At 43.4% G+C, this 24,755-nt stretch overlaps 1 protein-coding gene across 1 annotated transcript; it reads right to left on the reverse strand.

Annotated features, from left to right (window-relative positions):
- Positions 1-7,553: 7,553 nt before the first annotated feature.
- Positions 7,554-21,804, reverse strand: LOC126404729 (L-amino-acid oxidase-like). The gene is made up of 8 exons (XM_050068122.1): positions 21,649-21,804; positions 20,820-20,871; positions 17,193-17,416; positions 12,607-12,719; positions 12,116-12,317; positions 11,902-11,970; positions 9,125-9,261; positions 7,554-9,008 (listed from the first exon to the last, which is right to left on the reverse strand). The coding sequence occupies exons 1-8, from the start codon at positions 21,703-21,705 to the stop codon at positions 8,222-8,224; spliced, it is 1,641 nt and encodes a 546-aa protein (XP_049924079.1). The 5' UTR covers positions 21,706-21,804; the 3' UTR covers positions 7,554-8,221.
- Positions 21,805-24,755: the final 2,951 nt, after the last annotated feature.

The raw sequence follows: 24,755 nt of genomic DNA on the forward strand, positions 1-24,755 counted from the left end.
TCCACAGTGACATGGGATCCATCATCTGTTTGACAATATGCTAAACACCCACAGTCCTGCTGCTGTCCGTCACTTTGACACATTGGTTCATTTAATACACTCCTACACAGAGGCATTAATAGATATTAGGATCAGATACTGGTACTGGTAATAGCAGTCAGTGAGTTTGGATAAGCAGGAGAAAGATCAGAAACAAACACAAAGGTGGGTGTTCTTCGATTCTATAAAGATATTTAAATAATAGTATTAAATTCCTCTTTTATCGTGGATATCATTCAACACTGCATCCATGTTTATAATTTAGCATACAGTGCTTAACATTTTCTTTAAGCTGGGGATGAACGAGATATGCTGTTGTTTTGACTAAAACTCTATACTCAACCAAACTCCAGTCCAGTTTCCCGTTTGTTTGTCAGGTGTGACAAAGACGTCTCTCAGTTCAATAGTTTAAATAAGTTGTTGAACGTAATTTCATTTTTCTGATCTCAAGAAGGCAAAATGTTATCGCAGGCCACTTCCTTGAGGACAGAAAAAAAAGTGATTTTGAATCAAATTTACGAAGTTTGAGATTTTATTTTGTAGAGTGAAAATTATGAGATTGTGAGCCCCTTTTCCCGTAACATGTTTATTTCCATTGTGGGTTGTGTGACGCCCTCCATTGATGCAAAACGTGTGGAAATGCAGGCTGGATCGCGAGATAGGTCCACAGACTCCTGAAGGGAACCAGTTCAAGAACCATAGCTAACGTGATGGAAAAGGGGCATGTGTGGAGTTTGCATGTTCTCCCTGTGTTTGCTTGGGTTTTCTTCAGGCTCTCCGGTTTCCTCCCACTGTCAACAGATATGCAGGTCAGGTTAGTTAGGTTAATGTTAAGGGTCTTTCGCGATGTCAGCTGGAACAGGCTCCATTCACCCCCCTGCCATTCTGAAGACGATCAGCAGTCACAGATAATGGGTATAGGCAGATGGACATTTAAGCAGGCTCCATTCACTGGACTGCTGTGGTCAGCCAGTGAAAGAAAGCAAACTTGGCTTTCAAATGGTCACACATAGATAAGAAATGTGTTTATAGCAAATGCACCTGCTGAGACTACAGACAAAAAAATGTACAACAAAAAGCAGTCTGAATTTCTGTCCCTCTTGTCTCTCTTTTCACCTTCAAAGCAGCTCCATACAAGCCGATATGTCAGTCGTCTACTCTTCCTCCTCCTCCCCTTACACCTGCAACGACTCCAGTGCTGGATTACTTGTCTCCGTCACCTTCAACACCACAAAGATCCTCCTCCTCCCTCTCTCCGTCCTCGTCCTCTACCTGGGTCACCAACGATGGCGGCAGCAGCGCTCCTTCTCAACAACCAGCCACTCCGACATCTTCACCTACCACATGGCTGCGACTGAGCTGATCTATGCATTTGGGAGCACAGTTGCCTTTTGTGGCATCTACACTGAAGTCTCTGAGGTGGTGATTGTGGGGGCTTATGTGTCTTCTATGGCTTTCCCTGGACAGACTTGTTTTCACCTCCTGACCTGTGTGGAGCGATACCTGGCTGTCGTCCACCCCGTCACCTACATGGGGCTGAGGCAGTCAGGTGGGATCAAGATACGAAATATCAGCATTGGATGTGTTTGGCTGCTGTGCTTGGTGTGGAGTGGTGTCATAGTTCGGAGCCTCACTGATATTCCTGTCGCCCCTTTTCTCTGCTTACTGGTCTTCACTTTAGTGGTGGTGTCTTTCTGCAGCCTTCGTATCCTCTGTGTGCTGCTTCGTCCTGGGCCAGGGGAGGTGGGCAGGGACAGGAAGCAGGTGGATCAATCAAAGCAGAGGGCTTTCCACACCATCGCAGCCATAACGGCAGTGCTGTGGTTTTCGCTTGCTGGGTTCTTTGTTAGTTTTACTCTGAATTTCTCACCACTGCATAGTGGCACTGAAAGCTGTGTGATTATGTCATCTGGAATGTGGTTTTCACTGCCCAGCAGTTTGGTTTTACCTCTGCTGTTTCTACACCGAGCAGGAAAACTGCTCCGCTGCCAGTAAAGATATGTGTCAAGTTCTCAAGTATTTTTCATGCAATATCCCCACTTGAAAGGGAGAGAGTCATCTACCAGAGGTCTTAACTGGATTTCACTCAATGACCAGGCCGCTTTTCCTTTTCCTCCTTTTATTTTCAGGTGCGAGCATTTTATGCCATTTGTCATGTGTAGGTGAAAAACCTTTCAATCAAGGAAATGCAAAACCAGAGAAAAAGTTTAAAAACCGTACACAGTGCAAATGCTATTTGCAAATCACCAACAGAAAATAAGTATACAAAAACCAGAAAATAAACGCTTAAATATTGTGAAACCCAATTATATTTACATTAAATTACAAATCAAGCGCAAATAAAGTTACCCACTGCTGTAAATGGTTTTAGCATAGTTTCAGGTAAGTATGAATTTCACTACTTTTTAAATATTTATTGTTGTTTTAAATGTATATTTTAATGTGTTTTTAACTTAAATTGTCTCAACTTCTGTATTTTACCATTGAATGTATTTTAACATGAATTACTTCTTAACCTTTAATTACAAATTTTTACGGGCTTTTTAACCTTAATTTTTAAAGGGTTTTAACATTAATTTTATTAAAGTGAAATTCCAAAATTACACTTTCACAATTACAAAAATGTATGAGTATAAATGCTTGAATTGAAACTGTATCATGTTATCTTCAAATTGTGCTCCCAATCTACTACTAATTACTTCTGTGATACACCCAATACAATCAACATACATTCATAATTTACAAAACGTCAAAGTGAAATACTTTTTTTTTTAGGATGTACTCAACCCATACCAATTTACAATTTACACATTACATTTGTAACACATTTCAAAAGTCAGGAGGGAGATTAACAAGCAATCAGCGCACACAGACAGTCAGTTACCGCACCACGCGTCACTGGGCGTCCGACCCCGTGGCTAAGCTAGCGTTAGCACAACCAATTACTCACAATGAACAACCTCCGTGCACAAGTCTCTTCATTAAACAGTTCAGCGTCTTACCGGCTGCCTCTCTGGTGTTTAGATGCTCTCACTCTGCATGATTCCTGCAGGATGCGAAGGATGCTGTCTGTGTACCTTTGTCCGCTCGCTCCTTACCTGTTGACGTGTGCCGACCTTTATGGGTCGGGCAGTAACTGGGCGATGGTGCGAAAGGTTCCTCCTTCCGGTTTATTGTGGATTCCTCAGCTTTGTTTGTCTTATCTGTTCAGTTCTTTATTTTACTCCAGTTTGACCTGACAATATGAGTAAAGACTCTGACTGGGTCAGAAAGGAATTCTGTTAAATTAGTTAAAGGTACAGCGTGTAGGTGTAGCTGCGTCCAAACGTGTTTATTTTGGTGAACATTGTCAAAAACTGTATGAAATATTCTCTGCATACATCATCAAAAATCCTGGTTCTTGCCAACCTTATATTCAAAGAATGTCTTCATAGTTCCGGGTTGACTGGCACGAGGAGGGGCTTTAATCAGTATCAAGTTATCCAGTTATTTATTCTGTAGTAGTATAAGTGGAAATGTGCAGGTTGTTCTCACAAATTTTTCGTATGTTTTCCTGCAAAAAGCAATGCACCCAAATCAGTACATATCCCATGTATTTTAAGAGGCTGTGATCATGTGACCAATACGCTGACAGCAGTAAACAAGGAAGCAGTCCGAAGCTTTTGTGAGGAGGCAGGTTGGGGTGGTGGATGGGTAAAAAAACAACAACAGACTTTCGCTTGGGACTTTCCCCCAAAGTTGCATGATCGGATCCACAAAAAACACAAAAAAAGAAATGAACTTTGGCACAGGACTTTTGCCCTGGAGTCGTATTTTCACATCCATGTAAACTATGAGTCATTTTAAGGTACACCCTCACCATGTTTCTTTTCCTAAACCTAACCTCAGTAACTTTACATTAATTACGTAAATGCACATTAAGGACAACGTCATTCATGGGGTGCAAATTTGTAGGATATCATACGAACTGTTGTGCATGCATTTTTGGTAGGATATCATATGAATCGTTCTATGAGAACATGTTGCCTTATTCAATGTGCATTTTTATTTTTTTTTCTGAAGAGATGCCTTTTGATGTTTTTATTCTATTGATTGATTACTGTTGTTTTTGTTTTCACTGATTACTGATTATGTGACCAGTGTAAGGGCAAACATTGTTTTTGGTGTGCACATATTTAATTATAGCATTATTTAGTTACAGGTATATTTTGACAAAATAAAAGGAAAAAAAGTTGGACAGCTTTTGTGCTGAGGACGGGCAGAGAGCCTGCTGCTACTGTGAGTGTGTTGACTGTGTCTCTGTGCTACTCTTAAAGAATAAACATGCAGATCCTGATTACTAGTGTGAATTGTGTTCTTCAGCCTGTGAGCAAACACCCAACCGCTGCTATGAAGGATTTAGGGGGACATATTGGAAGAAATGCAATATAATATGTTTTCAGCAGTTTAAAATCTCCTGAAACTAAGAATCATTGTGTCATTGTCACCTTAGAATGAGCCATTTATGTCTACATACTAAGCGGTAGTGATGGCCAAATGAAGCATCATGGACCACTGTTTTTATTCTCTGAATCCACTGGATGGCGCTGTTTGTTCAACAAAGGTTTGATAGCACACTTCACTGCCAGTCCCTCAGCCTTTATCTATAAACCAAGAGTGCCATCTGGCGGGGTCAGAAAATAAAGAAAATGGTTCATGAGGCTTCACTAGGCCATCACTACCGAACGGATCCTCTTTGTGTCTGCTACATGCTTGATGGGAGAAGTTTTAATTGGTTGCAATGTGCAACCCTTACCGCTACATACCACCAAATCCCAAACGCAAGTCCCGTCCCTTTTCACTCTGTGCCCCAATAACAGTTGAACAAGCGTGGAACCTGGCAGAACCTTGGTCAGCTCTCTCCTTTCCTGTTATACATATGTGCAAGGTAAAAATGTCAAAAAGAAATATTAATTTTGATGATGGTTAAAGATGTTGCTGAAGATGTGTGTGTGAAACAAAGGGCCGTCTGGCCTAAAAAACAAAATGGCTGACAACCAGAGACTACAAGATGGCCAAATCAAAGATGGCTTCAGACCGGGGGAGGTTTTGCCTGATCGCGTGGTCAGTCAGGGCAAAGACAAAGGAGAAGAAGCAGGACCTCTGAATTTCCTTTTAAAGAGTAGTTGTGCTGAGAGACACCTTTTCTGTGAGTAACTCTGATACATGAGACAAAAGGTGCCTGAAACTGTTTGACATGATTTTGAAATCTTAGAATCATTTTAGAACAGATCAAGTGTCTGATATTTATTCCCAGCTTCAATGTGCATGTTTCATCCTATTTCATGCTTGTTTCTCTGTGCCTTGTTGTTATATATATATATTCATATATATATATATATATATATAAGGGTGTCTGTTATTTGCCATATAAATATTCTATGTCTTGCCATCTAATGTGCCTTTATGATAATTCCTGTTCAAGTAAGCTGACTGGCAGCTGTTGTACGACCATCTTACTCCCATAAACCTCTGCTCAACTCCCCTCCCACTTGTCGTTGTCTTTGTCAAAAGTGCTGAATTTCATCCTGTTGTGGGACAGGTTAGACGCCATGTTAGACTAAAGCCTGATTTATGGTCCTGCGTTAAATCAACGATGTACCTACGTCGTAAGGTACGTGGCTATGCAGGAGGCTCGCTGTAGCCTTACGTGCACCTCCCAAAAAATGTAACTACACGTCGAGGCGACGCAGACCCAGCGCAGACCGAGAGGGCTGTCTGTTGCGATGTAGATGTTGCAGTATTGACATACTTTCCTCAACATCCAACAACTCCAACTCCAGCAAGATTCTCTCTCTCTCGGTCGCCATTGTTCACTGTGACTGGAAAAGCCAAAAGCTAAACAAAGAATCAACTAGAGACGATGATAACCATTCAGGAAAGGAATGCAGCCCCCGACCGCTCTGGCAGTGAATTGCACCGCGACGAAATGGAGTGACGGAGAAGTTCGAAGGGTTCACGACGGCATCACGGCAACGGCGCAGGTACGTCGTAGGTACGCCGCAGAACCATAAATCAGGCTTTAAGCATCACCAGAGTGTCCTGGACTCCCTGGTGTACCCAGAAACATCTCCTCTCCATTTTTACAGTTTACACAACTGTTGATGCATGAAGCGGCCATCTTGGATTTTGAAGTTGGGATTAATGAGGCTTCACTGACTTCGGAGTACATATGTATATATATTCATAGCACATTACCATTATACTAACACTGCTATTACCCCATTAAATGTATCTCACTAAACAAGAAAAGATTTGTAATAATATACGTCAAAATGTTGTAATAAGACATTTCCTCATTAACTTTACAATATTCCATTAACTTCAATTTTCCATATACATTTTCTCATTTTAAATGTGCTGTATTATTTCTGTGCGTGTGTGTGAATACTGCTGCCTCTCACTAAGAGGGTTCCAGGTTCAAACACACTGGCCAACCTGGGCCCTATGCATGGAGCTTGCATGATCTGACATATGCAGCACATACAGTTGTATTAATTGTATAATAACTAACAAAGGTCAGGTCTTAAAACCACAAAGTTGTATTTAATCTCACAGATAGAAATGACCACGATGTAAATGTAAAGGATGGAGGAAGATTAGAGGTGCACATACATGATACTACTTATCAGACACGGTCACTGCAACACCGCTCCTTAAATCATTGATGTCTTTGGTCGATTAAATGATTTTATTCATGGATTTTCAGATAAAGAAACAACAAATCCAAAGGACAACATACTGAAGTGAGAACACTTATTTCCAACATGGTTTCCAGATGTTAGAGGGGAGAAAACCCAAAGAAGCACAAGACATTCAACATTAAAACTACACCTGAAAATCATAAAACACATCCCACATCCAAAAAACAAGGATAACGAAAATAACAATGTCATTGTAAATTTCATTATAAATCTGATTGTTACATCATGCGATCTTTCACTGCCAAAAATCTACCAATTTGATGTGGATTACAGCAACGTATCCTCGTACAACATTCACATGACAGCTAATAAAAATGCACATACAACAGGTCGTATGGTATGTCATAAATTAGCGCCCCACAGATGGTTTCATCAAGTTATGTGTTTAACAAAAATTTATGTGCCCAACATGTACAATTACGTAGGTTCGGTGTAGGCAACTGAAGTTACACATGTTAGGTTTTGCAAAGTAAATTTACATAGATTAGTTTTAGAAAAGCAAAGTTATGTCGACTGCTTTTGGCAAAGTCAAAGTAAAGTTACGTTGGTTACACTTAGGAAAGTAGACGTATGTAAGTTAGGATTAGCAAAGTTACGTAGGTTACTTTTGGAAAGTATTTTTTTGTGGGCTAGGGTTTAAAGGCTTGGACTCTTCTAAATGCTTTTTACATTATTATTAAGAGCTGCTATGAGATGACGTATGTAGCTTTCAGCCTGCCTCGCCTCCTGGTTTGGAGTCACTACATGTGATGATTAACATCCTTCTTTCCCTCCTGTGTGATCCAGTTTGTGACATTCTGAGTCAATGACTTAGTGACTGTTATCTGTCATAGCTTAAGATAAAGCAGTAATGTCTATGCTGTTGTGAAGACTGAAATTAAAAGTGGAGCCCTGCGAGGAGGAAATGTCCGTTGTGTGTGACACCATTATAGAGTACCCTCGTCTAACCACATGGTGTCGCCATTGTCCTTTTTAAGCTGGTTAGTAGACTGATGACACTACTTAATGTTAAACTCCTTCAATAAATCCTGCTGGAGCACACAACAGTTCTGGGAAGACGTCACATCTTCTTCCTGTGTCCTGACTGACACTCCATCCAGTTTACTGTCAAAACCCTAAACGAACTAGCCCTGCTTAATTACCTCACAAATAGGGTAAGGAAAGTAAAGGTATGTAGGTTTGGTTTCGTACAGTAAAGGTATGTAGGTTTGGCTTGGTACAGTAAAGGTATGTGGGTTACATCTCAGGAAATAAAACATAGTTGGGTGTCATCAAGTTATGTATTTAACGTAAAGTTACGCAGGTTAGATTTCGCAAAATGAAGTTATGTAGATTATTTTTAGGAGAATAAACATGGTGACAAGGTTCCTAAAGATGAATCAAAGTTCACTTGGTTTCATACGGTCCAAACCCCAACCCTAGAAAGCAGGTTTAAGACCCTAGAGCTCCTCACGGTGTTGAGTTCCAGCTGACTCTTTGTTAATGTTGGTGGCAGCTCTGATCGCAGATTTCATAGCCGTCTCAATCCAGGCGTGAGGGAAGGCCGTGTGTTCACCAGCAAAGTGCACCCTGCCTTCGTGTCTGAACAGCTCCCTGGGTAACTCCAAATGTTGGTAAGGTGTGAAGATAGCGAAGGCGCCCAGGCTGTAAGGATCATCGCTCCACCTCTTCACCACCACACCTGTGCAGAGAGACTTGACGCGCTCGCCGTGGATCTTTGCCAAATCTCTCAGAGCCAGCTCTTTCAGGTCTTCATCACTGGCACCTAGGAAGAGGAGGGAGTCATCAGACCAGGTGTAGGAGGCCAGGAGGACACCGATGGTATTGTTGGTTGGGAAACTGTGGCTGGGGTAGTAGATAAAACGAGATGGCCCGTCAGTGATGCTCTTTCCTCCTCGGATGCCGTCATCTTCCCAAAACTTCCTGCTGAAGGTGAGGACGATTTTAGTGGAGCTGTCGTAGTGGACCGACCTCAGTGCCAACCTTTTTGGGTTGGAGAGAGGTGGATCAAAGTCGATAAAGAGAGCTGCCTTGGCTGTGGTTGTTACCAGGACGACGTCAGCGGAAAGGTTAAAAGACTGTGGGCCTGTCCGGTACGTTACAATCACACCTTCATCTGACTGACTGATGCGGGTCACCTCAGACTTGTAGACAATGTTGCAATCATTGAGGAGCTTAAGAAAAGCATTGGGGATAAGGTCCGTCCCCCCAGTCACTTCTGTGTACCTTAAAATCAAAGAGATAAACAGATACTCTCATTGAGATTCTGATGCAGAATGGGAACCTGTAGACATCAGGTTCATGTATTCAGTCATTTCACTGTATGCGATGTGGGGCCTTACTCAGTGTTGTCGTTGATGTTAGACTGCTCATAGATCATCTCAGTCAGTGCTGTGTACATAAGGCTCTGCTCGTTAAGCAGGTCTCCGATCATCCTCACTGCCTCTGAACTCAGAGTACTTTGTTCCTTCAGAAAATCCTGTTAAATAAACAAAGTCCATGTCATGCTTTCAGGGTGAACATCAGGAATCAGAGATTCATGGAAACTTAGTCTGGAGATAAACTTGCTTTTTAACCATGCCTTTGCGTCGACAACCAGCTGCGCCATGAACAGAGTTATTCACATACTGCCTAAATTCTACACTGGAGGGCACACCAGAAAACTTAGGCTGTATAGAACGTCCACATTTGCATGATGTAAAAAATAAACACGGCAACACGCGAGAGGGTTAATGCATTGTTAATTCTCAGATCATCGCCATCATAGAGAATATGTATGAAGCAGATCTGAACAATGGTGAGTTTCTTTCTCTTGTTCTGCCAACACTGCCCTGACCGTTCATGTGTGTGTTACATCTTGTGGATACGCGTTAATGTCTGAGGATGTGCACAACCAACACATTAGTGACGGCCAAATGAGGCCTCATACACCACTATCTTTATTCTCTGAAGCCACTGGATGGCGCTGTCTGTCCAACAGAGGTTTGAAAGCACACTTCACTGCCATTCTCTCAGCCTTTCTCTTTAAACCAAGAGCGCCATCTGGTGGAGTCAGAAAATGATTGGTTCATGAGGCTTCATTTGACCATCACCACAACACACCAACACTTAGTTCGAGGCAAGTAGATTTTTGACCTTATGGAATTTGGTTCTTTGTTTTCTCTGTACAGATCGCTCAACCAATCTCACATATTTGACAGACTGTGTAATATTTTGATTTACAATGAAATGAGGACAATATATGGACATTTAAAGTCACAGGGTGTTGGGATTCACAGGACCACAGATGATTTGTCATTTGTTAAAATCTAAACTGGACATGTGAAGACTTTTCTTCTCTGCATGCTCTTTGTTCTTCAAACAAAGACAGCTATTTGACACTCAACTCGACAGCAGGTCACCTCAAACCTCTTTGAGAGGCAAGTCTCAAAACTTGATTGGACAGTACTTGTACGGTGTCACGTGATTCTGTCATGTCACCAGGCAACGGTAGAGAACGGAAGTTCTCTCCCTTTACTGTCAGTCTTTCTCTTGCTCCTGAGCTGTCGACCAGCTCACACCACCTCTGGCTCCTGGGCCTTTGGCCAGCCCAGGCAGACCTCTTTTCCTCCTGGGCGCTTGACCTGCCCAGAAGCTCTTCTCCTGCGGGGCTACTGCCAGACCTCTGCCCTCTGGGGGGCAATTGTTCTACGGACTTTTGTTCTTTTTCTCTTAAGACTCTCGTACCCTTGCTCCTAGCAGGAGCACAACCTAACCTAACCAGAGAAGTTAGTTTTACACAAGGTTTGCAACTAACCTTCCAGCAACAAGGAGAACCAAGTCGAGTTAGCACCCCAACGTCTAACTTTGCAAGGACCCCAAGCGACCAGCTTCCTCGGATCTGCACCTTCAGACCAAGGACACAACAAAGACTGCATCTGGAACCACAGCTCTTTCCCGCCTTCCTCTGCTGGCTAACAAAAGCAGCACCACAAAGCGACTCTTTCTTCCATCCATTCAAGGATTGGTAACGTAACAACTGGGCATAGCTTATCACAGCTGTACAGGCTGAGTTATTGTTGTGATTGTTTGCAGTTAGGTTATTGGTTAGTTGGCTTCACCAAGCTAAGTGATGTTAGATTGCTAATGCTGTTCACAGACAACGTCTTGCATGCAACTAAACATCCTCTGCATTGATCCAGACTGTTTGCAACACAAATCATATTCACATAGACTCATTTACAAGTTTGCTTCCAACAGAGCTACACCCAAAGAGGCAACTCAAAGTTCCCGCTTCTCGTCCTTTTCCTTTGTTCTGACCACACATCCACACATGTCCCACAAGGGCATGTGGGGACAGCCCTTGTGGGACGGCATTATGAAAGGATCCCTACAGAGGTCGATGTCTTTGTTAAAGAGTAAGCACGTAAGTGTTATCATTGTAAAACTCACTCCTGTCAAAGTCAACAGAAACCATCTTGGTTCATGTTTCCACTGTTCCAACAATGTGCAACTCTGGTTTGATTTAAATTAACCCTTGATTCACCAGTTAGATGTAACAACATGCTGCCTCTATACACACTAACATGACTGTTTATTTAAATGGAGTCTGGTGGGTTTGGTGACCGTGATTTCTGGTTAAACAAAAAGGATCTTCCTCTTTAACACAAAGCTCTATCTCTGTAGGGATCCTTTGATAATGTTGTCAGACACTTAGAATAACAATCTGAGCCTGTCAGTGACAAATCAAACACTGTTAGTGGATGTAAATTGACAGTGCGCAGCTGCCCCAGGTTCTTACAGCCTATTTCGTGGCTGCCAGCTGCAGCTCTCTCACTCAGTACTGGACTAATTCCAAAAACTGTCGTCCCCTTCAGTCACTTTGACACAAAAACCTGTGAAAATAAGATCCAGGTTGAAAAATACCAAAGTTCCCTTTAGGATGCGTGCAGGACAACCTGTTTGGCAAACATTACCTTAAGCTGAACCAAAGCTTTTCTTTCACTGAGGTTTTCTGACAGTCAGTTAGCTCACACCCGATTCATGCTATTTGTGATGCACTTAAATATCAGTATTGATTCACTTAATTAATTTACTCAATAACAGTTTTTACATTTCATGACATCACATTGTGTTTTACCTGTACAGAATAACGGTCGTATTTTATCAGTGCAGCCCAGCAGCCATAAGCCTCCACATCATCTTTTACCTACAAAGAAAGGAAAAGTCACTTCCATGGAGCAGATGGTGTTATAACAAGTATTTAAAACTGAGCTCTGATGAACCACCAATGTGTAACTCGACTGTATGGCCAAGCTGGACGCAAAAAGCAAACCAGTGGAAGTCTAACGTACCTTCTGCAAAGCAAACTGTAGCAGTTGGTCAGCTGACTTTCCTTTCTCACACCGCCACACATCATAATTCAGATCTTCAGGGTGATTTTGCACTGTGCTCGTCTTCTTCAGAATCCCATTGACATAGTAAAAGGTGTTGTTGTCAACCATCCTGAATGTATTGAGCTTGAGCCCCAGCTTTTGAATAAGCCAGTGGAGGATGCTGTGGACAGAGGAGGTGATGGTGGCAGAGTTACAGCAAGTAAAGTGTCATGACCAGCATTTACTGGTGACACATGTGACATTCATACACAATTATTTGAGATTTAAGTCATAAAGAAGAGTAGTGGTGGTAGCACTGTGGTAATAGTTTGCAGGCCTGAAATGTATCAGCACCATAAAAAGCTGCATTAACATTCCTTCTACACAGTCATGTCAGTCTGTGACGGCAGAGGGCTGCATGTACGTATTTATATGTAAATGCTCGACTGAAAAAAATCCCATGAACTCACCGGTGATGATGTGGGATCCTCATGGCTCCCAGTTCAACATACCAGCCCTCTTCTTCATTCCTGTGGGTCATCACTCGTCCTCCAACACGATCACTAGCCTCTAATATGGTGACCTTGTCAGAGCAGATAGACACACAGATGCATATGAAGAAGTCCAGTCATGTAATGTTTCAATGGCAGCAGGTGTGCTACCACTGTTGGTGTTCCTACAACTACTATTAACTACTATGTTTTGCTTTTTCGACTGCTGCTGGTCGTACTACAGCTATTGCTGCTACAACTGGTGCTAGTGTTACTACAACTACTAATTGTAGTTGTAATGCACTGTATACATATGTCTACTATTACTGTTATTAGAGTTTTGGCTGTGTTTGCAGACACCGAACCCATGCGCCCATGATGGAATATCCTTTACACAATCAGGGGGCAAAGATCACGGGCATTCAGTGTTGGTTTTGAGCCTTGCCCCTAACATGAGGAGATTTCTCCAGGTTCTCTGAATCTTTTGATGATCTTATGGATTGTAGATAATAATAATACGTTTTATTTATATAGCGATTTTACAGCTCTCAAAGACGCTTTACATTTAAAACAAAGAAAAGAAGTACAAAACAAAGAAAAGGAGGGCACATGAGAAACCGAGAACGAAAAGCTAATGTTTAAAGGTTAAAAGCGGATTTAAAAAGGTGGGTTTTGAGGAGTGATTTGAAGGTGGATGGATTTGGACAGTCACGGATGTGTATGGGGAGGGTGTTCCAGAGGGAGGGGCGGCTATGGAGAAGGCTCTGTCGCCCCAGGTTTGGTGCTTGGTCCTGTGTGGGGGTGAGAGGAGGTTTTTGTCGGATGATCGAAAGTTGCGGGAGGGAGTGTGGTGGTGGAGCATGTCCGTGAGGTAGGAGGGGGCCTGGCTGTGGAGGGCTTTGTGGGTGAGGAGGAGGAGGATCTTGAAGTTGATTCTGTACAGGACAGGGAGCCAGTGAAGGTTTTGTAGGACAGGGGTTATATGTTCACGGGAGCTGGTGTGGGTGAGGAGGTGGGCAGCAGAGTTTTGGATGTGCTGGAGTTTGTTGAGGACTGTGTGCAATCAGAGGTGATAGAGTACAAGTGTGTTTTAACACAACTCTTGAAAATCTCAGTGATGGAGGAGAATCAGACGGTGGGAGGAAGAGAAATCCAGATTTGGGGCCCCGACAGAGAAAGTCCTGTCCCTGTAATCCTTAGTGCTGATCTCAGGACAGACAAACAGGTCAACTGTTAAATGTTAGAGACCTTTAACTGGAGTAAATAATTCTCCCTCCATGAATCACTACCTCATCGTGGTGGAGGGTTTGTGTACCTGTTGATCCTGGGAGCTGTGTTGTTNTGAGGGAAGTTTGTAGGCGGGACAGCAGAGTGGTGTGGTTGATGGTGTCAAAGGCAGCAGTGAGGTCGAGGAGGATGAGTATGTTGAGGTGGCCAGAGTCGGCAGAGAGGAGGAGGTCGTTAGTGATTTTGAGAAGAGCGGTTTTGGTGCTGTGTTGAGGGCGGAATCCGGGTTGAAATGGTTCATATAGTACATGAGAGTGGAGGTGGGTCTTGATTTGGGAGGTGACAACATGTTCCAGAATTTTTGACAGAAAGGGAGGGTTCGAGATGGGACGGAAATTTGAGATGACGTCAGGGTCCAGGCCGGGTTTTTTGAGGATGGGGGTGACAGCAGCTAGTTTCAGGGATTGAGGGACAGAGCCAGAGGTGAGGGAGGAGTTAATGATGGTAGTGATGAGTGGGGAGATTGTTGGGAGGCAGACTTTGATGATGGAGGATGGTATGGGGTCCAGGGCGGAGGTGGAGCTCTTCATCATGGAGATGATGGGGAGGAGTTCCAGGGGGGAGACAGGGGTGACAGTGGTTGAGTGGTGGTGGAGGGGGAGACAGGGGTGACAGTGGTTGAGTGGTGGTGGAGGCGGTGAGCGGTGGAGAGACTGAGATGGGGGGGGTAAATGGTTTCGATCTTTGACTGAAAAAATGCCAGGAAGGAGTTGCATTTGTCAGTTGTGATGGAGGAGAGGGTGTTGTCGCAGGGTTTAAGGAGTTTATTGACAGTGGAAAAGAGAGTCTTGGGATTTTTGGAGCCAGAGTGAATGAGTTGTGAGTAGTACTTGGACCGGGCGGCAGTGAGGGCGTCTTTGTAGTTTGAAAGGTGGTCTGTATAGGCATGGAGATGGACTGTGAGACTGTTTTCTTGTAAAGTCTTTCAAGCTGGTGCTTACGGGTTTTCATGTGACGGAGTTCAGGAATGTACCAGGGAGATGAGTGAGTGAATGAGACAGTTTTGGTCTTTAAAGGAGCCAGTTTTTCGAGGCAGAGGGACAGTGTGTTGTTGTAGTTGGTGACCAGGTCAGAGGGGTTTGGGGTCAGCGGGGGGTGATCAATGTGGAGTATTTGCCAGTGAGTCAGAGAAAGCAGAGGGGGAGATGGACTTGATATTTCTGAAGGATATGTTGCGTGTGAGTTTTGGGGGAGGGAATGGGGTCTTGAAATCCGCAGTGATGGCCAGGTGATCTGAGATGTGGAGGTTGGTACTGGAGAGTTGGTGGAGGGTGAGACCAGCGGAGCAGACTAGGTCCAGGATGTGGCCGCGACAGTGGGTGGGGAAGTTGACATGCTGGGTGAAGTGAAGGTGGTGGAGCAGTTCCAGGAGGTCTATTGCACTTTTGCAGTTTGGATCATCGATGTGGATATTGAAGTCCCCAAGCAGGAGAATTGAGGGGGATATGGCGGATAGCTGGGTGAGGAATTCGGCGAGGTCTGGGAGGAAGGAGTTGTTAGGTTTGGGAGGGCGGTAGATGATGGTGATGACCAGGGAAGTGGGACCAGACAGTTTGAGGGCAACATGTTCGAAGGACTGAGCAGGAGGTATGGAGATTGTGGATATTTTAAAGTGTTTCTTGTAGATGGCAGCAACGCCACCACCCCGTCCATCTGGGCGGGGTTTGTCAGTGTAGGTGTAGTCAGTGGGTGTGGTCTGGTTTAAGGAGAAGTAATCCAGGGGTTTGTGCCAGGTTTCGGTGAGGCAGAGGAAGTCCAGTTTATTGTCAGTGATGAATTCATGTAGGATGGCACTTTTGTTGGTCAGTGAGCGGGTGTTGAGTAGAGCCAGTTTCAGGTGTTGTTGGGTTTGAGTAGCACAGGGGGTGGCAGGAAAGCAGAAGATGGGGCACAAGTTTTTGTTATTCACAGTCTTAGTGCGGTGAGGGCGGGGTGGTCTGTGCTTTATGATGGACTGTATGGGGAATGTCTCAGGTGGGAGGGTTAATGATAGATATGGTCGGACGGGGGCGCTGGTGAGCGGGGCTGTGCTCTGTGCTGCTGTTTGCACGGGGAGAGGAAGAGTGTCAGTGGAGGGGGCGTGTGATGTAAATAGTCATGCACGTGGCGCGTGATGTACAGCATGCTGAATATTGGCTGCCAGCGTGCGGCTTCCCAGGGTGGTAGGGTGAATGCCATCGTGTTTGAAGAAAGAGGGACGGTTCCAGAAAAGATTAAAATTGTCCACGAAGTTGAAGCCTCGAGCGTAGCATCAGCCACAGGTGTAGGACCAGCTACCCCAGACGTGGAGCCACCTGAGCCCGAGGGCGAAGCACCAATAGCTGCAGGCGGAGAGGGGCCAGCGGCCTTTCCAGAGCCAGGCGTTGCACAACCACCACCAGCAGTGTGCAGAGAGCTAGCGGCGGGGCTAGCACATTGGCTAGCTTGAGCTATGCTAACCAGGTGGAGATCTGGGTTGTCTGCTAGCGCCTCGAAGCGGTTGGAGAGGCTCAGGTGAGGAGGAGAGGCAGTTGCATCGTGGAGTCTCTTTCTGTCGCGGATCGCAACTTCAGCCCAGGATGTCTGGAGGCTGGGTGTGGAGGAGGAGGAAGGCCGCGGACATGTGGAGGTATCCCTTGGGACGGTGTCCTGGAGGGCCGCTTTGAGGGAGACAATGTGCAAGGACTGTTCGTGAGCCAGGTCCAAGCAGGAGGTCAGCATGGCCTGTTTATCTTGCAGTTCCTGAGAGAGTCGGCGGATGTCGTCCTTAAGGTAATCTGTTTGTTTGCTTTTGTGAGCATTGTGTTGTCACAGGCCATGGATGTAGCACGTTGGCTAGCTTGAGCTATGCTAACAGCTAGGTGCAAGGGTAGGAGGTGCCGATAGTCAAGGCGGTGGATAGATACAAAACTAGGACAACAGTCAGTAGAGCCAGCAGGGTTGTGATGAGGTGGTAAGGGTGTATAGGTACCACTGTGGGGAGAATAGCTTCTTGGATCAGCAATGTATCAGGCGTGGAGAGCAAGCTGCTTGTGCTGCTGTGCTGCTGTGCTAGATGGTAAAATCTATGAATTCCTCGCAATTCTGCGTTGAGAAAGGTTGTTTTCAAACTGCTGGAACGTTTGCCCACATTTTTTAAAGACCATATTTGCTTTTGAACAGTGGAGCTTATTAGAGGCCCTGCAGCTCATTGCTTTCCCCAGGATTAATCTGGTTAATCTGCTGCCCCACTTCCAAAATTCTTTGATAGCAAGGAAATATCATGTATCATGTATATCACATGAGCCTGCTGCATGTACCTTGTGTCCTGCGTCCTGCAGCAGCATGGCAGCCGTCAGTCCAGCCATGCCAGCTCCCACAATGACAACGTGCTGAGATGTATTGGTTGGTGGAAGGCCGTTCTGAATGGTGTGCATAAGCACATGGTAGTCTGTATCATTCAGACATTCAGCCAGACTTTTCCCCGGGTTGGGATCATCAACAGAGCTGTCGTTCACTGTGACATGTGACACACTGACATCATCTGGAAACACACCAAGAGAAACACATTGCTTACAACAGGAAACTATCAAATCGTATTCAACCTTTATTGATGTTTCACTGAGCGTTTTATCACAGCACAGAGATGTTCATGTTGTCAATTTGTTGTCAAATCATTTGAAGAATCTGTTTTGATAGTTTGCCTGCTCTTTTGCTCATAGATCTATATTTGACATGTTTTGTCAATGCCTGGGCATCATTTTATAATTTTGCCATATCTGAGTGTGTTCTTTCAGGCAGTACCCTTTGTTTCTGGTGCAGTGCAGAGTCACGTGTTACCTTTGTGGTAAGCGTACCATTTGTATGTGTAAGGTGTGCCGCAGGGCTCTGTCTTGGGTCCTGTCCTTTTTACCATTTACATCAATGATATTCTTTCTTCTCTGAATGACTGTCATGCCTATTTGTATGCAGACGACACAATTCTGTATTGCATTGCTGACTCTGTACAGTTGCCTACCGAGAAACTGCAGCTCTCTTTTAATGTTCTCCAGGAGGCTCTCATTAGCCTGAAATTGGCCTTAAACGTAAAAAAGACCAAATTTATGCTATTCTCTCGATCTCGAAACCAGGATTGCAACAACACACTTTTATCAACCATAGATGGCTCACTCATAGAACGAGTCACTGAATAAAAAAGTATCTTGGCCTCTGGCTTGATGAAAAATTAACTTTTAAGTTTCATATTAATGTTCTTGCCTCCACCCTGCGACTGAAGGTTGGCTTCCTGTACCGAAACAAATCTTACTTCCGATTAATCAGCAGGAAGAGAATTGTTGAGTCAGTCTTTTTATCAGATTTGGACTACGGTGATATTATTTACAGACATGCAGCAACTACAACCCTCAAACCTCTGGATTCCATTCATCACTCTGCTCTTAGATTTATTACCGGGGATAGATATGACACCCATCATTGTATACTATATAAAAAAGTTGGTTGGTCCTCTCTTTCTGACAGACGCATGAAGCACTGGTATATGTTTATTTTCAAGGCCCTTACTGGTAAGCAGCCCCCATACTTTTCATCCCTACTAGAATGGCGCTCTGGATCTTACTCAACTCGATCCAGTGGTTTGATGTTTCTTAAGGACCCTTTTGTACATTCAGAGCTCGGTGAATCAGCTTTTTCTTTTGACGCTCCAAACTCTTGGAATATTCTCCAACACGCTTTGGGGCTGGAGAATATTCCCTCTCTTGCTGATTTTAAATATATGGTGTCTGACTTTTGTAAATCGCCTTGTGATTGTTTTTCAATGTAATTGTCATTGAGCAACTGGTTGATTTCACATGGTCTCACGCCACACCTCCAATTTCTCACTCAGTGCTGGAAGTGGTTCCACTCCTGTACGGTAGGTGGCGCCACCTTTCATAACTAGGCTCCTACTACCTACAATGACGAACGATGCCCTCCTGCTAGTAAGAAGAGGAAAAAAAATATTTCAAGTCTTGCATTTCTCACTTCCAGGTATGTTGGCATGTGTGTTGTGAAGTAGTCAGTCCTTAGCTTGTACTCTTTACATTTAGTGTCTTATATGTGCTGTGAGAGCATGTAAAGACATTTGGAGCTTTGTAAATGTCAAAAATGCTCAATTAGCACCAAAGAGTTTTTTATGTTAGCAGCTAAATTAAAATAGCAGCCTATTGCTGCAGCAGCCATCCTGTCAAGCAGCTGGGCAGAGCAAGCAGTAGATAGGCCAGAAATTATAATATTTTAGTCAGATCTCAATCAAAATATATTCAACCATCTCAACCATGACTTTTGCTTTAAATCCAAAATGGGTCTTGTGTCTACAAAGTAATAGGCTATATGCCACATAGGCAAGTGAAGGCCCTGCAAGTCAGGGTGGATGAATGAATGTAGGTATTGCCCATCTCCAGAATGCTACCCCTAAACAACCACCTAAATCACATCTAGCACATCCAAACTTTTCTGGGGGAGGACCCCCACTGTACCACCATTGTCTCTCTCTGTATGTTATTCCTATGTAAGGTATGAGGCTCTATCCATCTCCAGCAGGCGCCCCAAAAATCCGTTATGATGCGGGGGATCAGGGTCTCATCTACCAGATCAGTTGACAAATGAAAATTGTATGTGACTGCTTAAACAATGAAACTGTGTCAGCCCCGCTGAATCTCACGCCAAGGTTTTTTGAAAAGTTGGCAGCCCTGACTTGGTGACACTGTTTGACTTGACTTTAAAATCTCTGAATGATTTACTAACAGATCAACCGTCTAAAGGTCTGAGAGCAACCTCTATCTCTGGCCTCAAATATTTACCTGCAGCTGTGTACTCAGAGCTGGCTATGCCCCCTCACCAGTGCTCCAGCTACACCTGCAGCATAGTCTCAAACCGACTGTGTCATGTCCCTCGGCTAAAGGAAAGAATTTAATGCACCAGTAACAACAAAAAAAAGACCAAGGTAAACTGATATATATCTTTTAAATGAAATCTTGTCTGAATAGGCCAAAAATTAAACCACAGTCTGGTGGTGGGCTTATTTCTAACAGAATTTAACTATCTTAAAATGATAAATAGAACTGTTCAATTTTAATTAAATTATGCTTCATTTAACACTATGATCTGAACCTTGGTTCAGATCATAGTACTGTAGTAGTAGTAATAGTAATAGTTTACTGTCCTTTGAAAGCTCAGTTTTTATGCTAGTGCAAAGCCAGTGGTACAATTACCACCTGTAAGCCACTAACTCATTGCTGTATCCTGTACGCTCTGGTTGGCTGGCTTTCTTTACAGTTTTGTAGACTTTCATCAACACGTCCTCACTGTGACCTCGTCACATGACCACGTTTGGTCATCAACATATGACGTCCAAGGTACCCTGGGTGTGTTGGTTGTTGACGTTCTGGGACGCCGTGTCAACTTCAGCCTGTTACATGCATTGTCTGTTTTCAAAATACACTTCTGTTTTCACAGGAAATGTACAGTTTGCATACAGTCTCTTTCAAAATAAAAGCACTATGTCGTTTTTTTTTTTCCTTCAACAACACACACACACACGTAGTTACGTTTAACCAACACACACACATGTGGTTACATTTAGCCAACACACACACACGAGGTTCCGACACACACACACACACACACACACACACACGTGGTTATGTTTAGCCAACACACACACACACACGTAGTTACATTAAGCCAACACACACACACACACATGTGGTTACGTTAAGCCAACACACACACGTAGCTGTGCTGCTAATTTATGATACAGATTAAGAAATGAATAATTAAATATGTCTAATTGCAGAAAGTTGTGTCATTTCTTTTTTTTCTGGGGAAGAACGCCCATGCCCTAGTTGCACTCCCCAAGAACTTTGCGTTCGATGACACCCTTGCTACCACTTAAGGACAGTAGGAAGTACCTGGGACCTCGGTGATGTTGTCTTTCTCTGGGCTCAACTGGACCATCTGTGCCTGAGAGAAGAAAAGAAAAACAACTCAGACTCCAGTGTGCATCGTGTTGCATCTGTGAGAGTTAGAGATTTTTAAAGAATACTTGATGTGGGGCACAACCTGTCATACCTTATTTGGGGATGGCAGGATGACGTTAGGCCTGTACTACAAAGCAAGTTCAGCATACCCAGGATAATCTCTGGTCATCTGGCTTTACTATCTCTAACACTGGCCATCGAGATAACTGGTATCACAAGCTGGTTATCAACTATCTCAGTCAGCTCTGGGTTTCCTATCCAGCCATGAGGGCATCGCTGTGAAAGAGGTGGGTTGATATTTATGTGCTACATCATCAGAGCCACAAATGATGCTCTTCATATGATATGTATGTTCATGAAATCAGCGCACAGCAACACACTGAGAGCTTGGGAAGATGCATCATTTGCACAACAAATGTGGCATTAGGGGGAGGGTGGAGAATACATTTCATAATTGATTACATGCAATGACTAATTTGATTTGATGTTTTGAAGGCCCAATGAATATTAGGTTAAAAAATGATAATATCTATCTGTATATGGAGACGATCATGTTGCTCAGGATGAATAAACTTTTATCTCTTTTATCTTATTAACAAATACAGCTAAACACTCACCTTATTAACACAATATACATTTCTAAAATGTGAAAATGACAGAATAACAAAAAGAAGTTGTGTTGCATCATAGTGTTGCGTCAGTGTCTTAGTTTGTAAAATGATTTCATGTTTTAAATCAGTCACTGTGATGTGAGACTCACCAGAGTTGAAGCCGCACAAATCAAAGTGAGACAGACGGGTAAGTCGAGTCGCGCCATCTTTGCTCTGTCTTCCTTCCTCTGTGTGAAGACTAGTTACTGAATGTTCCTCTAATGCGCCGTCGGCTTATTTAAAGCCTCCTGGTTCAGTTCCACAAACCTGTGCCTCAGCTCCCACCCACAGCCCCCATGAGGTGTGGGGGTGGCAGGTGCTGTCCAAATGGGCCAGCCCCTGCCCGTCAACAATTATTAGGACAAGAATAACAAAGGGATAAAACAAGCGTTCTGAAATGTAAAAACAGTGATCGACAGGAGGAATAAATCACAGATGAGAGAGATACTTGAAGATAAGAAACAGACCACCATGTGGCTCGTAGCTTTAGCATCAGGTGAGGGAGAGCCATTTTTACTGATAAAAATGTGGGACAGACAACAGACAACAGGCGCAACAACACACAGATATTTTTCTTTTTCAGCCTGTAAACTGCACCAAACCTACTCACACTGCAACCCATCACTTTTCTGTTTCTTCTGTAATTTCTTCTTTTCCTGTGTTTTCCCATGTCCAACTTCTGTGGAACTTCTCAGGACAAAGAAAAGGGTACGCGCATATGTCTAAATGAATATTACATACATAAATTGCATTGATTAAAACTGTATCAAATACGAGGAACAACTGAAGTGAACACATTTGAAAGTGAATTGAGCCCAGTGACACTGCCGTCTAGATTTTGTCTGCAACCAATTCAGTGATCATACATGAAGCACTGGTGAGTTCTGTGTGGACACCGCAAAACACATCTATATAGAGAATTACACACTACATTAAGAGGCCTAAGACAAGTGTCACATGTGTTTTGATAAACAGTGTCAGCATAATCAATAACAGGCAACGTTCATCAAGAAACGTCCGTCAGGTCAGATTGCAGCACCGCCCACTCAGTATGATTACTTTAGGACTTGTTGCCAATTCATGTTTTCCCAAAGTAAACAATGACAAACTGAGCTCACATGAACAACTATGAGTCAGCATTTACTCCTCATGTCGATGAGAGACGGATATATGTGACCATTTATTTGCCCCTTACTGCAGGTTTTACATCTAACAGCAATCTTACAGGACCTCACAGCTGATCAGTGCATGGTGAGCATTAAATAAGCCGTAAGAGCAACAAAGTCCACTTGGGGAAAAGGGAAAAGAGTTGGTGGACGGGTCAAAGAAAAGCAGGACTTTCAGTCAGGAGATAGCTGTTTGTGTGAAACCAAAAGTCAGTGTTTGTTATTTTAACAACGTAACGTATGTCACGTGAGATATGTCGCATAACGTTACTGTTACGACGGTCCAGAAGCACATTCAGATTAGTTCAGTTAAGCTCAGTTTGAGTAATTCCAGAAGCACATTCAGATTAGTTCAGTTAAGCTCAGTTTGAGTAATAGATAAGGAATAGGAAATAACCTTGCCCCCGCCCAGCTAGGTTTCTCTTTCTTCTCACTTTGATTTACTTTATTATTTTTATGCCAAATATATTTGTATGTATATTTGTCTGTAACACATGTTGCGTGTCTAAATAGTGATGCCGTAGTTCTGTCAGCGCTTGTGTAGTTGCAGCCTTTCTTTGATCTGCGCGCGAGCTCTTTGATGTGTGTATGCCTGCGTGAGTGTCTGGACACGTTGGAGTGAGTGAGAGAGTGGAGCCATGTCTGTGGGTGAAAGCCGGTGTTGCCGTCCGTTGGTTGTTGAAGAAGACGTGAAGAGGATTTTCGGGACTGTTCCTGCCTGGTTTGCAGATCAACGCCGGCTGAGAGTCGCTAGCTAGCTANAGCTTTTTCTTTTGACGCTCCAAACTCTTGGAATATTCTCCAACACGCTTTGGGGCTGGAGAATATTCCCTCTCTTGCTGATTTTAAATATATGGTGTCTGACTTTTGTAAATCGCCTTGTGATTGTTTTTCAATGTAATTGTCATTGAGCAACTGATTGATTTCACATGGTCTCACGCCACACCTCCAATTTCTCACTCAGTGCTGGAAGTGGTTCCACTCCTGTACGGTAGGTGGCGCCACCTTTCATAACTAGGCTCCTACTACCTACAATGACGAACGATGCCCTCCTGCTAGTAAGAAGAGGAAAAAAAATATTTCAAGTCTTGCATTTCTCACTTCCAGGTATGTTGGCATGTGTGTTGTGAAGTAGTCAGTCCTTAGCTTGTACTCTTTACATTTAGTGTCTTATATGTGCTGTGAGAGCATGTAAAGACATTTGGAGCTTTGTAAATGTCAAAAATGCTCAATTAGCAGCAAAGAGTTCTTTATGTTAGCAGCTAAATTAAAATAGCAGCCTATTGCTGCAGCAGCCATCCTGTCAAGCAGCTGGGCAGAGCAAGCAGTAGATAGGCCAGAAATTCCACCGTCATAAGTTTTGGGTGCTAACTGAGCCTGTGCTCATTGATGGACATATTTAGCAGAACTGAGCCATTGTTTGTTTTTGTGACTGGAATTATGTGATTGGAATTGCACTTGTGAGTTAGTTTGGTAGTCAGCACACGAAAATGATCTAAAACAAGGCAAATTAGAAACATGATTCATGACAAATGCAAGAGACAAATTTATATTAATATCAACACAGCATTTATTTTTTAATGTAGATTTGTCAGTGTAATAGGCCACATTATGTTAAATGAAGGTTTTTGTGGTTGCCTGCTGTATTTGGGAAAGAAAAGATAAAGTATTAAAACATAATTATATACAGCATATATATATATATATATATATATGCTGTATATATATATAAAGAGTGTAGGCCTGAATGCCAAAATTGTGATCGGCCCCCTGAATCTCACTCCAAGGTTTTTTGAAAAATTGGCAGCCCTGATGACCCGCCTGTCAAACCCCCAGACCAGGCAGGAGCACTCTTATAATCACCGGGACGCACACACCTGCTTGAGTGCTGAAGGCCAGGTGGATGTGCCTGTAACACCAGTACTCCAGACGCTCTGGAAAATTAAATGTTTCCTGTGTTTAATTTCATTTAAGTTCTTCTTCTTTCTACTTCCCTTTTTCGGTGGCATCTCTCCAGTTGTTGTGCCAGAGTTAGGTCTTTGAACGCAGCA

Source organism: Epinephelus moara, chromosome 17 (assembly GCF_006386435.1).
Source record: "Epinephelus moara isolate mb chromosome 17, YSFRI_EMoa_1.0, whole genome shotgun sequence".
Taxonomy (NCBI): domain Eukaryota; kingdom Metazoa; phylum Chordata; class Actinopteri; order Perciformes; family Serranidae; genus Epinephelus; species Epinephelus moara.

Bases quoted from the DNA above. Each gene is read 5' to 3' on its own strand.
- LOC126404729 (XM_050068122.1), bottom strand. From the start codon at position 21,705: ATGGCGCGACTCGACTTACCCGTCTGTCTCACTTTGATTTGTGCGGCT. The intron at 20,872-21,648 runs GTGAGTCTCACA...TTCTTCTCTCAG, and splicing joins TTTGTGCGGCTTCAACTCTG to GCACAGATGGTCCAGTTGAG. The intron at 12,720-17,192 runs GTACATGCAGCA...TGCTCTGACAAG, and splicing joins TGCAGGACGCAGGACACAAG to GTCACCATATTAGAGGCTAG.